This window comes from Anarrhichthys ocellatus, unplaced genomic scaffold (genome assembly GCF_004355925.1).
Source record: "Anarrhichthys ocellatus isolate YVR2014 unplaced genomic scaffold, GSC_Weel_1.0 scaffold69, whole genome shotgun sequence".
NCBI lineage: Eukaryota > Metazoa > Chordata > Actinopteri > Perciformes > Anarhichadidae > Anarrhichthys > Anarrhichthys ocellatus.
The window spans coordinates 1,215,170-1,232,322 of NW_022280099.1; the positions used below are offsets into that span (position 1 = coordinate 1,215,170).

Sequence of the window (17,153 nt, forward strand, 5' to 3'; positions counted from 1 at the left end):
AGAGAGAGAGAGAGAGAGACACACAGATCTCAGTAAACACTGTTTCAATTATGTGGTAGTCGAAAATAGAGCGTGGAGCCGCGGTCTGGGCCCCCCCCCCCCCCCCCCTTCTCCCCGTCTCTCCCTCCTTTTCTCTTTCTCTCACTCTATATTAGACATGCACCTCGTTACTTAAATGTGCTGGAAATCTTACACGTGGGTCTCGTTTATTTTAGACACTTTTCCGTAAAAGACGGCGATCGGATCTAGAAACATTTCTGTGACGCTTCCAACCGCTGGAATCAAAGGTCGTTACATTATGTGACAGCTGCAGCACGCAGAAGGTTAAACAGAGGGAGATATCAAAGGGACTTTTTAGATCACTGTAATAAACAAAGAAGAAACCCTTTAATGGCTGTTTCTGGCAGTTTAATAAATCATAAAATATGATTTGAATGAACCAATTTTAAAAGAGTAGTTCAACATTAATAGCAGATTTTGTTACTTTAGACAAAGCCAGGCTAGCTGTTTCCCTGTCTCCAGTCTTTATGCTAAGCTAAGCTAAGCACACAGGCTTCATATTGACTAATCAATCTTATCATCTACCTCTTGGCAGGAGAGTGAATAAAGATATGTCAGACTATTCCTTTAAGCTGTGATGGTTCCTCTCATGTTTCTTCCCTCTCTTACAACGTGGGGCACAGATTATCATCAGACCGTCAGTTTACCCTCAATCTTTACATTTGTGTGAATACAATCTATGTTCTACCTGATAAACCATATAAAAGAGATGATGAAGCTCGTTACAGGACCCATCAGTGAGGCGCTCACCAAGGTTATTAATTAAGGCTTCAGCTGCAGAAATAATCCAACATTGATGCAGCCAGCTGTGGAGGCGAGAGCCTCGATGACATCATTATGTTTCAACTCACCGCTGAATAAAGTAACACTAAGTCTGAACGCATCAAATCCATCACTTCAAGAAATAGATGAAGCCGGCAATGATTATCTTTTCTTCTGTCTCCTGCCACTCTTCTTCTTCTCTCATTTTCCCTCTCTCCCTTCTCTTATTTCTTTGTCGTTCCCTCCGTTTGTCTCCCTGCCTCTCTCTCTCACCCCCTCCCACTCATTCTTGAAGCCTCTCGCCCTCCATCTTTGCCCACCACTCGGTCACACATTCTCGCTCCCTGCTGACTTTGCCCTTCCTTGTGTTCCTCCACTCATTTTTTCCATGGCTTTTTTGGGTGCCTCTTCCCTCTTTCCTCTCTCCTCCTCCTCCTCCTCCACCTCCTCCTCAAACCACGCGACGCAGCACATCTGACGGCAGCGGCGGTTCAACAGAGCCCGTCTCTCTCCCTGCGTTGCCGCCACCACGGCAGTTAACTTAGTCCAAACCAGATGTTTGTTTTATTCCCTCGCTCTCTCTCGAGGCAGGAAAAAAAGAAAAAGGGAGAGGCTAAATAAGAAAGCAAAGGGCCTCCTTGGTTTTTTCAATGGGTGTCTTCCTTTCCCTCACCCCAAATATATATATATATAAAAAAACCACGCCTCCCAGTGGGTTTAGGGTGTTGTCCTCCACGGCGAGGAATGCTTTCTGCTTTCTATTCTTGAACACCAGCGCTGCCTGGGGAGATGATGAGACCTCCAGGAGTTACTCTTAAGACTTACCCCTCTATGTTTATTCAACCTTTATTTCACGAGGGAGCGCTTGTGATTGAGAAATGCTTTTTTATGCATTTCAGACAAACACCGGGACAGTTTGAACCAAAAACATGAATCAGAACATCAGTAATGATTTAATACCTGGAGATGCAAGTTGACAGTCTTGTGTGTTACTTGATGTAAACACGTCGAGCCAATCAGCAAGAAGATGCGTCATCAATGAATCAAAGTTGGACTGTCAGTGTAGCAGGTATGGCTTCAAAATGTCCAAAATATGACCTTTAAGGCGGATTTATGCTTTTCTCAGGATGCTACTGTCTCATATATTATTGTTGGTTTTGTCTTCTGCCATTTTCATTTCTTTGTCCGCCCCTTTTCAGATCTCTCTATTTGTTCCTGTCTATTATTTGTTGGATAATTCAATAAGTTCAATAAGTTCAGGGAGATATGTGCGTGTTGGCCTGTGGACGGGACGAATAGCTCATAATATCACATTTGCTGTTGTAACTCTTGTCAGTTTATAGACATTCTTATAACATTGTAGAATGCATAGCTGTAGCAAAACCGCAAGACAACTGGAACAGAAATCCACCTTTAATTACTATTTAATTGGATTTAATCCACCTTCACAGTTGCCAATCATTGTCCAACACACGATTTATAAACCAGAACGCATCGTCTCCTGTCCGATCCTATAAAAATGCTAAAAAACACACTCAAGCTTTTATTACTAATAGATTCGATTATTGCAATGCTCTTTTTACTCGTCTTCCCGAAACTGTCAACCGAAAAATGTCAACTGATTAAGAACTGTGCTGCCAGACTTTCAACCCAAACAAGGACGAGAGAGCGTGTCGGGCTGGTTTAACTACAGCGCCTGGTCTAACCAGTGTCTGCTAGAATAGACTTTAAGGTTCTGATGCTTCTTTTTAAAGCTCGTAATGGTTTGGGATCGGCCTACGTTGCAGACTCTCTGTTGTTTTATAGCCCTTCATGAGCTCTCAGATCTTCTACAGACGGGTTTCTTTTTTTAAATACACACAATTATATGCACAAGAATAAAAGGCAGCACAGCTGTTTTTTTTAAACTATGCTCCAAAATGATGGAATACCTTCCAAACGCTATAAGAGACACATGATCTGTGAAGAACAACAGATGATTCTGACCTATAATTAATGTCATTTTAGTTATTATTTATTTTTAAATACATCTTTAATTTCTAGCATTCTCAATGATCTCTGTTGTTAATTACACTTATGTATTTTAGCATCCTTTGTCTTTTTATTATCTCATTTTATTGTCTTTTATGTGTTGCAGTTTTATTTCTATTTTCTTGTAAAGCGCTTTGAACTACAGCTCAGTATTAAAAGTGCTCTAAATGAATTAAGTTATTCTTTTTTATTATTATTGACTATTACAACTGAAGCAGTGCAGGTGCACACACAGGAAGATACACCTGATGTGGTATAAGTAGGTTAGTGATGCTGCCGTATAAGTGCAGGTGAGGCTTTCCTTTCCCATAATGACGGCGTAGCGTTCGAGGAACGAGCTCGTCAACTACACTCTGCAGTGAAAAGAGCCTGTGGCCCCCGCAGACCCACCTGCTGTACAAACTCATTAAACAAGACATTTAGGAGACATCAATCACGAGACCCGGACTCGTTAGAGACGTGGGCCGCAGACCCACCTTCAGGATGTTGACGTAGGGAACGCCGTCGGTGCCGTAGCGGCTGCCGTTGACCTCGATGTGCTTCAGCCACTGGATGTGCGGCTGGGCGTCGCTGTAGACCTTACAGTGGAACTCCACGTCGCTGCCCAGCACCACCGTCTGATTGGCTGGCAGGCCCGCCTGGAGGATGGGCCGGTGGGGGGAACGCTCTGAGAGGGAAAGCACCGAGTCGTTAGCACAAGTCATGCATGGGAATGATGCTGCAGGACATGAAGAAAAATAATATACTTCACACCAACAACTCTCGTGGGTTCAGTCAAACCTCTGGTGCGTGTTAATGTGGTCCTTGTTTACACAGAAGCAGCAGTGAGAGGCGGTGTTGTTTACCTAACACATCCAGCTGGTAGGTGTGGGTGATGGCGCCGTACTTGTTCTGCACCACGCAGGTGTAGTTTCCCCGGTCTGACGGCACGGCGCTCTCCATCACCAGACTCCACTGCTGGTGTCTCAACTGGTGTAAGGGGGGGGGACAGAGCAGTCAGGATATGTCATTACAACACATCTAAATCTGTGAGGATACGAAGCCTATTTCAAGAAATCTCAGGGGGAGGTAGGTGTCATGTTTATCAGGCCTGATAGACGAGTGCTTATGCTGTATATTTCCACTTGTGATATACTATCATCTCAAGTTTATGCGTATATCTCAGGACTTAAAATATCATCCTTTCACTGCACACTAAATCACAAACCCAAGCTGAAATGGAGACCAACGGCTCTCTCACAAACAAGCGAGCGCTCTGTCCAGAGAAAAAACCCTCCTCGCTCGCTCGCTCCTTTGATATCCTTCTGGTATGAAACATCACAGAGCGGCCAGGTTTACCGAGTTGTTTAAACAAACATTTAAAAAATGGTAATACAGCTTTAACCTGCTTGCTGGTTGATGAGCAGAAAACAATCTTTTGGACATGGTGTGAACATCTTGATGGACCGTGACTGCTCTCGTCTGATTATGTGTCCGCTGCAGACTTTGGATCAGATTTTAAAAGTGACAGGACAGACTAAGCAACTCTCAAGATGCAAGATTGCTTTACAAGTTGCTAAACAAAACAGTTGTGTAAAAAAAACAGAAAGCCCCAAATGATGAGCAATCACTTCAACTAATTGATTGAAAGAACATCTCATATAAGTCAAGAGCGATCCACCCTCGGAGAGTCGCAGGGGTAAATGTTGCGTAGTAATTCAAACCAGGTGTGGCTGGATGGCAGCAGCAGACAGATACTAACTTGACAGATTCAGGAGCTGCTCAAGAGGCAGAGCGAGCAGCAGAGAAACCGCCACGCACCGACAGGCAGAGCCTCCACGGGGGCCAAGAGGGACGACCTCCGCGGGCTTAAGTGGAAACACGCAGCGCCGACGCCGCTGCGAGACGAGCTCTGAGTGAACTCCTCGGAAAAGAGGTCAGAGTCACTAAAAGACGGGGGAGTGAGGGATGTCAACAAAGAGGCCTTTGAGGGTGGAACACTCGGCATCACCTGCGTAGGAAAATGTGCCGACCCAGAGAGGGCTCCGTGTTTTCACAAACGTTTAACCCCACGCGTCTTAGGTAGGAGGCCAGCCAGTCACAGAACCTTTATGTTTGTAGGTCGAGGATCACTCCCTCCCTCTTCCCCCTCTGCGTTATACTCTCATTCTCTCCCTCTCTCTCTTGGAGGCGCATGTGGAAAATAATGTAACAGTGTAAATATTATGCCTGTGTGTGCTTTTCTTTTTTCTTCTTTTTTTCAGTTGCATGGTAACGTGGAGCAGGCCGGCCCGCTCAACGCTGGCACATGAGGTTTTTGAGAGCGGCTGGCTGGCTCCACCCCGTCTACCCCTCTCAGAGCCGGGGAGTCAAACTGGAGTCAATGGCTGCTCTCATGAGCAGATGAGTGACGCCTTCTGCTGCGGTCGCTGAGCACAGAGGAGGAGGAGGAGGAGGAGGAGGGGTGTTTGGGGGAAGAAAAAGGAGGCGACGCATGAGGAGGGAAGCTAGAAGGTGGTAAAATACGAGCTGAAGTCGATGCTCATTAGAAGCCAAGACCACCAACAGAAAGAGAAAGAGACTGAGATCAGAGGTCCATTTGTCATGGAGCTACAAGTATTTGATAACTTCACTATTTGTTATTACATGTTCATGGTATTTAGAAATCTTCACAATAAGAACTTTTCTCAAGCACTTGTACGTGATAATAAATCTAATTTCTTCTATTTATCTTAAAGCGAGACCGTGCATCTTTTGAAAGAGTAAATAACACAACTTTCCATTTAGAAAAGAAAAGTTGAATTAATAAGCAATAAAACTGTTTCTTGTCCAACTGTTTACATTCTGCTGTCACAGCTTTACTTGTGCTGCTATGGTGGCTAATATTAGTGCTAATGTTAGCCAACTACATATTGCTGTGTGACTGACTTTAACTGAGTCACTTGAGTGTAAGTGCAGGTCATAACATTATTGATTAACCACTATCCCATGACGGTCATGTATGGGACCAGTGGCTGCATTCAGCTAAATAGTTATTCGAGAAAGGCAATTTTCAAACGCAACAAACATTGTGGTAATAATTAACTGTGAGTGACATTTCCACTTTAACTCTTTCCCTCGGCACATTTAATTACTTTCTTGCCACTTGCTTTCATCACCATGTTACATCGGCTAACCCCTGTTGAACCTGCAGCATTAGTCCCCAAACGTGATAATCCCATCCATTCCAATCATGCCAGATTCCAAACAGAATTAAATTATTAAGGAGCTTATGTTTGAGTCATAGGAGGCTTTAAAGGTTTTAGGGCCCAAGCCCTGGGAATGGACGGGGAGCTTCACACTGCAAGAAGTGTGCATCTGAAGGAGACATTAAACCAACATAAAGTCTTTACATGGAGGAAAAGGAAAAGAGGTGGAGGTTGGGATTTGTACTGCAGCATTTTGTGCATGAATTATCTTGAGACAAATAAAGGGATCGGCTTCGTTTTAAGATATTTTTCTTGCCTTACAGAGTCTGCCTTGGAAGACAGTGAGGTGACCTCACTCTATTGGCGGAGCCTTTTGCTTATTTTAATCAAAACAAGAATTGGTGACTCGACTGCCAGCTTAAATGGTTCATAAAGATGCAAACATTTCTTGCAGTGTGGCAGTTGTCTGAGAAAACACAGGAAGCTCTGCTCCCTTTATAGTCCAAACCCTCCGTCTTCACCTCGCAAAATAGACCCGTCGGAACCGGCGGGGCCAGTTAGCAGAATTTACGACTTTGTCAGAGCAGACCAGTGGCCCGGATCTGTGCTACCGTCTAATTTGGCCTACAGAGAAAGCAGAAATAGATAGAAGCGGCCCTGAGGGCTCGCTGGCAACGTTTGTGGGTCGGCTGCGTGAGTTTGGCTCTACATGCCACCGCATCAACATAGAGGAGAAGACTGTACAATTGGAAGTAAAAAGAAGAATGAAAAAAACAAATAAACAGGATAATCCGTCTTTCTCGAGACCCCTTGGTGTAGTTGTGTAAAACGACAGGGGAGAAAGGTGAATGACCGCGGAAGCTCTCAAATTAAAAAGAGCCCAAAAATAATCTTGCAAAGTGTAGAGATTCCTAAGCGGCCCACAGAGACTCACAGTCTGTGTTAAAGTCCGAACTGGAAAAACAAGGATGTAAAGTGCTTAAAGTCTTAAACAGTAACAGTGTGGAGCCCGTTTAAGAGCTGCCTTGGAAACCTGTCAAAACAGGGATTGAAAAATCAGTTAAGCGCCGAGCGACCTGCACGAAATGAAACACAATAATTACATTGTCAACTTTTGTCTCGCTTGTGCTGCCGCGGTTCAGCATGAACACAATGCAATCCCTCCCAGCATATGTGGCAGCGTACAACAGCATTGGCTATGGCTTTCACAGACTCAATAGGCCGGCGACACGCCCACCTCTCCCCACCTCCATCTGATGGCTCAATAGGGAGGTGAACTGTGACCTTTAGGCCCTGCCCCTCCATAATGGAGGCGGCTCTGAGCGCCGCAGTTCGTCTGGGAAGGCGCACAAAGCTCCGGCATGTCGCCCCTGCTGGAATTTCATTTTCCTTTTTACAAATGAACCACACATCCTATTTACCGTTTCATTTAGTTTCAACAAACGTACCGTTTAGTTCTCTGTGTTGCATTTCAATAGACTCACAAAGCGCTCCTAAGATAGAACCGAAGGTCTGAACAACCTCCAGCGTGCAGATGGGTTAGAATATACCGAGAAGACGCTAGTATACAACTATAGGGGGCTGAAAGACTTGATAAGAGTGATAATTATACTACCAATATTGACATTTTTGTACTCAAGTTGTTGAATATATGATTTATGTTGCTGATATTCTACTGACATCTTCAGAATCAAGTGTTACTTTCTTTCAAAACTAGAAATAGTCATGCATGTGCAAAAGCATGCAGACCATCAAACTCTCCACTGGAAACACACACCAACACTTATAGGAAACATTACCGCTGAGTAATCTATTACACTCACAATAGGGAGGCGGAGAGAGAGTCTGTAACCGTAACGGTACATATCAAATGTTTAAAGACGTGCTGGATTATTTACACTATATCAACACAATATAATAATAATAATAACATTTCATTTTTAAATATCACTGTTATCGTCAATACCAGTGTATTGAAAAAACCCCTAAGACCAAATATCCTTCACAAATGAACCGACATAAAATCCACAAAGAAACCACGACTGTGTGTCAGACATTTTCCTCATAATCTACAAAAGGAAAAGTCATTTCAGGCCTTTATGGAAGATGAAATCTTCTTAAAATGGATGTCTTCAAGGAACAAAGCAGAACACGGTGCATCCTCTGAAAGGCCACTTTCAACCACTCCAGTGTGAAGTCAGGAGGTATCTCTGTAGGCCGGTAATGGAGCCTAATGGTCGCTAACTTTCACCTCTTACTGGTGCAGATCTGATGGCACTTGGAGTAAATGACAAACTGTGCTGAGTGGAGGGGTCTCCACTGTCCTGATCAGCATGGATCAGTCAGCAAGTCACTTACACACACGCACACCCACACATGCACACACGCACACACACACACACACACACACACACGCACACACACACACACACACACACTTACTCGCAGCCCAAGAGACAGATGACAGAATCATCCCATCACCTGTCCAAACCTTAAAAAAAAAAAATCAGACACGGTCACGATTCATTCAGTGGAAATTAACCACGGCTGTCAAATCAAAAATGTTCTCGTCATTTCAATACGGATGTCAGAGGAAGACGGCTTCACCTTGAGGACCCTGTTGAAGGAATAGAGTCTTTGGAAGGCCATTGTCAGGCTGTCAGGACTCAGGGTGCCCCCCCCCCCCCCCTTGCCCAGTCCTGCATGATGAACTCATCACTGGCAGATGTGAGGCGCGGTGACACGGCCGGACTGAATGCACTGCAAGAAAAGTCTGTCCTGACAACAGACTGCTGCATTCTGTGGTTCACGTGTCTGTTGGCTCAAGCCAGTTTGTTTGTGGTGCTTCTCTCTGAGGCTCTTCATTAACACTTTCTTCACAGTGTTGCCGTTCGACACTAAAAACCATTTAGCGAACAACAAATGAGGCTTTTTATGTTTCCTGCAGCTTCCACAAAGCAGTGATTGTTCAATATCATGAAGGTAGTTAGCATGTGTAGCATTAGCCACACAAGACTGAAGGACAAAGACAGAAACACTTAAGTAGAGGATAGCTGTCTGTCACACAGCTCACTGCACCAATACTCACTAAAGAAATCAATTCATTGATGCAAAATATGGATCTAAAGAAGATTTTGTTGAAAACAAAAGCCTCGCTGTACACAGAGATCAGAACTGCGTCCATTGCAACAGTCTGTTATTCATAGCAGCTGTCTGCTATAAAGAAAAGAACAGACTGTAGAATCCTGTAATTGACCAATCAGAATGGAGTATTCAACAAAGAATCGAACGCTTCTCATGGTGCTTGACTGACAGGTGACTTGTGGGTAATGCAGTGCACAAACACTGGACGGAGACGAGGATCTGAAGGATAACCATGTTAGTGATTAAGTGACATGGTAATGGTATTAGACACATCACTCAACCTAATTGGAGATAATGTGATTTGATCTTCGGTGGTGATGTGCAAATGTCTGGATTATCTTCTAGAAAATTGGTTTAAAAATAAAAATAAAAAAGACTGATGAGTTTTTAAAATATACTTTGTTAAATGACTGAGCACCAAGGACATTAAGCTTCCATTGTTCCATGCTGGACAGTTGTCTAATGTTCTGCAGGGTGGAGGTGGAGTTAGCAGAGGATTTGACATCAGGACGGGTGGAGCTGTTACCCCTGACCCCTCTGAAGCCAGGCCATGTCACGGGCTTGTCTGTCACCCAGCACCCTGATTCTATAGTGGTGACCTCTCCGTTCACCTCCCTCGAGGCCAACAGGGCCACATGGCTAACTGGATTTTAAAAGGGCTCCGGGACAGGACGGAGGGGAGGGGCATGTGACAACGTCTCAAACACAGAAAGGAACGTCTCAATAACTGCCACCTCCGATCCTACATCTCCATCACTGTGCAGGAATTTGTTCTGGAGACTTTGCTGCTGATACGTGTGGCTTTAACGTTTCAGAATCGTGTGCAAAAGAAGCCACACAACACTGTCGAGTAGGGTTAAGTGGCTTTACAGCATAGAGTCTGCAGGTTATATAAAGCCAAGTTCACTGAGAGGGAATTAAAGGGCTAAGTTCTGCATGGCAAGATAAGTTAAGTGGGGGAAAAAAGTGAGTGTTTTTTTTTTTAATGTGATTCAGGTGAACTTAACCTTTGACCTGATTAAAAACCCAAACAAATACAAGTTAAGCTGGAGAAACTGCGTCTGGAAGAAGGGCAGCATTAAAACATGTTTTCATTTTGTTCAACTGGCCCTGTTCTGCTTTAGAGCGCTGTGCATCCAACAGTCACAGTATCAATCCAACATGCACCTCAAATAACACACGGACACCTACAGACTTCACAGCACCACCAGGGCCAACAGCATGGGTGGCCACAGCAATAGACGGTGCCAAGCCCGACCCGCTGAGCTATACAGAGCGGAAAATGTACAGGAATTTGTCTCGGTGGCTTGGTGACAACTTGGTGTCACAGCTCACACTGACACAACACAGTACAAGGCCAACGGGACGTCATGTACGCCGTAAAGGCTTACTATGGACAGCCAGCTACGTCTCTCTAATTACACATGTAGCATCCCACAGGTGCACGCTTTAGAGCGAGGGAGCGAACAAAATGGCTACTGCTGCAGGACTGAGGCATCAGCACTGCAGAGTGAGATGTATAGTGTTTATTATTTTATCTAGGTTGTTTTTAGTCATTTTTCCATTGTTTGTCATACTGTATTGTACCTGTGTTGTTTGTGTAACTTGTGTGGACTGTGCTACTGCCTCTTGGCCAGGTCATCATTGAAAATGAGAATTGGTTCTCAATTGATTTTACCTGGTTAAATAAAAAAAAAAAATGTTATAGTGATTAAGGCTGCAGCTTTTTAGTAATTGAGTATTCTACAGATTAATCATTTAATCGGATACAAAATATGAATTTTGTTTCTTTCTTGAGGTAGTAGAGAAAATAAGACAGAACTACTCATTGATTTGCACTTTATATTACATCTTAGCTTTCAAGGCTTAAAACAACTGGATTTATTCAAGTTTCTCACCAAAACTACATTTTACAAGATGTCATTTGAACGCCTCACGATAACGTTATAATTTACCTTTGCTCAATCATCATTTATATTTAATAGAGCTTGAACGCTTCACAATGTAACTCAATGCAACATCCTTTAACGTTAGCAGTTAGCTCCGTTAGCTCCGTTAGCTCTCCTTCTCCTGATACCAACACGGATGTCTCAATCTTCTTCGAGGAATCAGTTCAACCCTTATAACGATTACGTTGACATTACTATCTTAATACTGCACCAGTCACCACAAAAACATCTCTATGTTGCTCCTTAATGGTGAGTCATTGTATACACAAAAAGGACACTTATGGATTAGGGTGAGCAGTGAGAGATTTGGGGAAAAGATGGAATAAATATCTAAGTGATCCAGTTTGAGATTAAGTTGCTGCTAACAGCGCAGCTGCAAACTTTATCATCTGCAAATCATCTGGCGTACCTAACGTGCTAAAAGTTGCTGTCGGGGAGCCACTCAGAGTGTCCTGAGGGCTGGTGACAGGTGTGTGAGTGTGTGTGTGGTGTGAGAGAGTGTGTGTGTGTGTGTGTGTGTGAGAGAGTGGGGACAGAGGGAGGGAGACAACTGCTGTTGGTCTGCTGGGAGCAGATGTTGGAGATCTCTGTAAACTGTTAATAGCTGCAGGATCTCATTACATTTAACTCTTGAAATGCCAAAGCTCCAACGGGGAGAGAGCGTCTCTCACTGCCTCGGCCTCTACCGGCCTCTTTCTGCTTACCGTCTTTATTACGGTTTTATAGCAACAAAGTGCCTCGCCGGGCCGCTTTCCCTGACACAGCAATTCAACAGGAAAAAGACAATTTTTGAAATTGTAAATGGAACCAATGTTTACACTAAAACGGTGTGAAAACGATTAAAGACTGTAAAATCTTAACAGGTAAATTGTCTCCCCTCAGCATCACTTTATTAAGACAATGTGAGGGCTGAGAGTAAGGCAGAATCAGGCCCTGATCAGACAGGCTTCTTCTAATTGTTTTCAATGAGAGTGAAGCCTTTCGCGAGCTGCTTTTTGCAGGACAGAGCGCCTCACGTTTCTCCGCTCAATGCGTCTCGAGATGAAAACTCAGCAGGATCCCCGGAGCTATAAGACTTCACTAGCCGTAGTTATCCTGATCTGAGCAGGAAACAGCAGGAGGCAACTCAGTGCGACACTTGAGCAACCTGCAAAAACCGCTCGGTCTGATCAGGACTCAAGACAAGGACAGAACAAGGGCTGGAAGAGCTTACCTCCCTGGGCATCATTTTAGAATTCATGTCATTTAGTTTGAGTTTATTTTGAACCAAAACACAGGTTTGGGCTGTTTGAATTCCGATCTTCTTACCACACTGGGTTTGTCTTTTAATCCTACAGCTCAGGGCCATTAAAGGAGCACAAAAGTAAACCAAGCCCTGTTACTTTAAGCAGTGCCATTCCACATGAGAGCCCAGTGTTTAGAGAGAATACAACAGCTGTTTGCTGCTCCGCATTACTGTCAACATTGAGCTATCACGCGAGGCACGCATGTATTTGTGCTCCACTCTTGTTTTCAGCACAGCAGTTCGACCCTCTGAATGTATTTTGTTGAGCTTAGCGGGGGTGGGGGAGCTAAGAGCAGCTCGAGTCCCGCTGGGGCGGTGCGTTTTCTGACCTTTATTTACTGTGAGAAGATCCACGGAGCATGAGCGGTCTCTCAGCACTTCGCTTCACACTCTTCCAGTTATAGCAATTCACACCAGGGAGCATCGCGTCACTCACACTGATCTACAGATGGACACACAGCAGCTCCACTGGACTAGCGGGGGATTAAGATGCCTTGCTAAAAGGCACTCTGATGGCAGCTCAAGGCGGGCGGAGCATCACCTCCTGCTGGCAGCTGGTGTGAGGATTTGAATCCTTAAATCACAGCTCCTCTGTGCCCTTTAGGTGTGAACATGTTTGGAGTGAAGTCCTCTCACCTTGATGCCTCCCATCCTCTGCTCTCCCTTGAACTCTTTGCCGTTCTTCAGCCAGTGGATGGTTGGCGTCGGGTTTCCGGACGCGGCGCAGCGGAACTTGACGGTGTTGGCGGCTGGAACGGCCAGGAGCTTCTTGTCCATCCGGTCGGGCCTCGTCCAATACGGAGCTTCTGTTGGCAAAACACAAAACAGGGCGTCAGTTACGGCAAACTACTTCTCCAAAGCAGAACACACTGTACTGTGCAGGCTATTATTATACAACATTTAACGGATAATTATCATTTGAAGCCATTTTAAATAACTCTCAGGTATCGAGTCATTCGAGACACAAGGCGAGTCTCCGAAACACCAGAGGGCGTACCAACAAAATGTACTTTAAAGAAGCAAGAAGACAACGAGTGTAACCGGCAAAACGCCATAAACCAACCTCCGCTACACCAAGGATGAATTGTAATGAACTGTAAACTCATCTTATATTCATAGACTACTTTACTGTCTTCCTGTAAAGACAGAAGTCAAGTATTAAATGCATTATGAAGAAGAAAAGGTTGAATATCTTGTAAACTATTTGATTTGGCAGCAAAACATTTATTCAAATGTTTAAGACGTCCTGTTTCAAAAGCATCTAAAAACGATATTGACCCTCTTTGTTTAAAGAGCTTCTATCAGTGAAAAGCTCAGATGGAGCAGAGATGCACAACCGAGTCCAGCGACCGATTGCGGAGCCTTCGTGCGACCGTGATTATGTCGTTTTCTGTCAATAAAGTGTTAATGAGGTTTGCTGTGTAGCCGGGATCAAGTCACGGCTTCTGTGATAGCACTAAGCCAAAGTTTGAGACTAATTTCAGGTCTCAAGTCCTCATTTTTGTGACTCTGCCAGGACGTACCACTTTCAGATGAGAACTGATCAAACCAGAGTTTTCCATTTTCTGGTATAATCTGAGATCATAGAATTTTTTGGGGGAAAGACCCTCCAGGAATTCATCGTAACATGTTTTAGTAATAGCTAAAAGATGGAGCAGACGGTACAACTTGCTCCTCTTGCCCCGTCTTCAAATTGGTCCTCATCTTGGATGAGTTATGTGCCTCGCCAGAACAGATGTGAGGTTTCACTGGAGGTCTTCCCTCTCCGCTCCGATAAACAACGTACAGTACCTGCACCCATTGTATCTCCACTGTCAAGCCCGCCCTCTTGTCCTGAGAGAAAATTCAAGATGCGCAAACGATGAAAAAAGACACAGTTTGACGGAGGACTCAAAGCGGGTGCGTGAAGCGTTACCGGGACCAAACAAAGCGTATCATCATCTTCCTCCCCCTTCGACGACAATGCAAGAGTTCATTTGAATCATCCGATCCTGAGCGTTTGTAAAACCTGTCGGGGCGATTTATTGAGTTGTATTGAGAAGACGGCGGACAAAGAGAGTGTAGCGAGTCAGAGAGGCCTATTGTTCCCGTTGTGTGGGTGTGGAGGGTGAGAGCACCGAGGCTCGGCTCACCCACTCTCTCTATAGGAGTGTGTGTGTGTGTGTGTGTGTGTGCGTTTCCCGGGACAAAAGCTGGGGAGGTGGCTGACCGGTCATCAGATGTCTCTTTTACTTTCTAAATGCAGGAGGAGAGAGAGAGAGGAGCTAATTAGCATCTCAATATATGCGCTTTTGTGTGTGTGGGTGTGTGTGTGGGTGTGTGTGTGTGTGTGTGTGTGGGTGTCTGTCTGTTATCAAACAAAAGTAACCCACATGGGCGGGTTCTTATCTCATCAGGACGACTCAGGTGAGATGTCAATAGGGATTCTCCTCACGAAAAAACGGGAACCGGTTCAAAATTAGGAATAGTGATAACATCCAGAGTTATGGGTTCTTTAGAAGTTATGGAGTGAGATCTCTGTGTAAAACTCCTCTTTCTGAAAAGATCCAAAGTGTGGCTACAGTTGACTAATTCTGAGAACTCTTGTTGTCTCAAATGCAATATAACCCTCACGAGTAAGGGAAGTAACAGCAGCAGTTTACATCAACATCTGGCCAACAAGCAGAACATCAACCTGCAGAGATGCTCAGTTTTCTACGGTTGGTCGAGTGTTCGTCCCCTGCAGAGAACGTTAGCGATGCCATGAGGAGTTTGATCAGAAGAATGAGGCTAATCAATGAAAGCTGATCGCTTAACTAGTTGTTTGGCTGCCAATGTATTATAAATACTTAGACCCTTTTTCTATGGCTGCTCAAGAAAAAGAATAATAAAGCAATGTTGAATAAGAGTATCGATTAGGAACCGAAGCGATAAGCATGCTAAGTATCGATACCCGTCTCCCAAGATGTCAATCAGAGAGTTGGAATAAAATACCTGTCGGCAAGTGCGTCTGTTTATCATATGGCTTTTTGGCTGTTCTGATATATTTCTGACTGATTTTTTATTTTTTTTTGGCTCCTGCCATCAAACTTTGGCTTCGGCATCGCGGAGTAATTACAACCAGACCAGGAGAGAGAGATTCAGTGATGAAAGCCGAATCTTCTTAGAGAGCAAACAAACAGAGCGTTACTCAGTCTATTGAGCGGACTGTGAACTTGGTGTGTGTGTGTGTGTGTGTGTGTGTTCACAAACTGCAATGGAGCAGTTGAAACGCTGCTCCCTGCTTGAGTTAGAGACTCCCCAGCTCGCCGAGGCAAACGCTCGCCACGTGCAACCACACACACACACACACACACACACACACACACACACACACACACACACACACACACACACACACACACACACACACACACAGCCTCCACCTTAAAAGGGAAATATCTGTTAGATTTCATTACTTCTCGTCTGTCTCGGCGTATTTTGGAGCGACACTGCGCAGCGTGGGACAACCCTCCAAGGAGTCTGAACACATTGTTTTCTTGGCATCACGATCAGCCACACACACACACACACACACGGTAAAACACACACCGAGTTATTAAACAGTCTCTCTCCTGATGTGTGGTCCTCCTCCCTCTGTTGCTGCTGCTGAGCCTCCAGCCACGATGATGTTTTCAACCCAAAATAGACGCCTGTGTGGATTCAGCACGTCTCCGTGGTTTTTGTCCCAAAAACACACAGATCTGTTTATTCGCTGACCTCTAGCTGCTAAGTGCTAACTGCTGTGTTTCTTCACGAGATCACCTGTCAATCAAACGGTGCAGTGTCAAGTTCGAATTTTCTAGCGATACATCTTTCTGTGAGCGGTGCTTGTTGAGAGATGGTGACCAGTAACCATGCTGTTCTTCTTCTACTTATAACACCATCACTTCCTGTGCAGCAGAGGATCGTTAGAGCACAGCTATTCTGGTCATAATGAAAAACTATACGCTATGTTTGTGAAACAGAGCTTGCATGTCCTGACTTTTTGTTTGTTTGTGTGTTTAAAGTTAACAGTAAACAACATGGAACAGCTTAGCTTCAGGAGGAGAGCAACGGGAGAAATAAGATAAAGAAAACCACAATCAAAACTAAAAGTAATTATTAAAACGAGAAATCATTTATGCTGCAAACTGTACTAATGTAATGATAAATACACCTATATTTCCTTTGATTCATGCGTGAGTGTAAATAAAGTGATGTTTCGATGAAATAGATTAATTTGGGTCTTAGCATTTAAAGGAAGCTGATACAGTCACTTTGCAACGTAAGAGAGTGAAACATGGAGCCTTCTCCAATTTACAAACAGCAGTCCATATTCAGATTCAAGCGTGTTTTTGATTTACAGTAAAGCCTCCGGTCTGCGCGCTCAGCAATGCTCAGGAATCCCATTCCGGGTCTAATTGGCTGGCTGGTATTTCCTCAGCAGAGGGATCTTTTAAGGGGGGGGGGGTTCCTGAGTGTCAGGGACCAGAGCAAATACCCCTCAAACCCCACAGGGACAGGGTCTCGAGATAGCCCCTGCATGGATATACAATCGCTGGAGTGGAAAGTGGTTTATTGTAACATCTTCTATCAGCTCAGCAGCTACAGAGTCGTGTCCACCCGTCAGCTGTGGAGGTTAACTGAGGGGGGGGGGTCTCTCCGGGAGCCTAAAAATACACGACGGGACTGTTTGTTTGGTTTACAAACACACACACACACACACACACACACACACACACACACACACACACA

General features: G+C 44.5%; 1 protein-coding gene across 8 annotated transcripts in view; it reads right to left on the minus strand.

Moving 5' to 3' along the window:
• fgfr3 (fibroblast growth factor receptor 3) overlaps positions 1–17,153 on the minus strand; it is a 65,330-nt gene that overhangs the window by 14,444 nt on the left and 33,733 nt on the right. For all 8 annotated transcript variants that reach the window (XM_031873250.1, XM_031873249.1, XM_031873245.1 and 5 more), the window contains exons 5-7: positions 13,035–13,204; positions 3,699–3,822; positions 3,330–3,520 (exon numbers count right to left, since the gene is read on the minus strand). In XM_031873250.1, the coding sequence (XP_031729110.1) occupies positions 3,330–3,520; positions 3,699–3,822; positions 13,035–13,204 (485 nt within the window). The remainder of the gene's footprint in view (positions 1–3,329; positions 3,521–3,698; positions 3,823–13,034; positions 13,205–17,153) is intronic.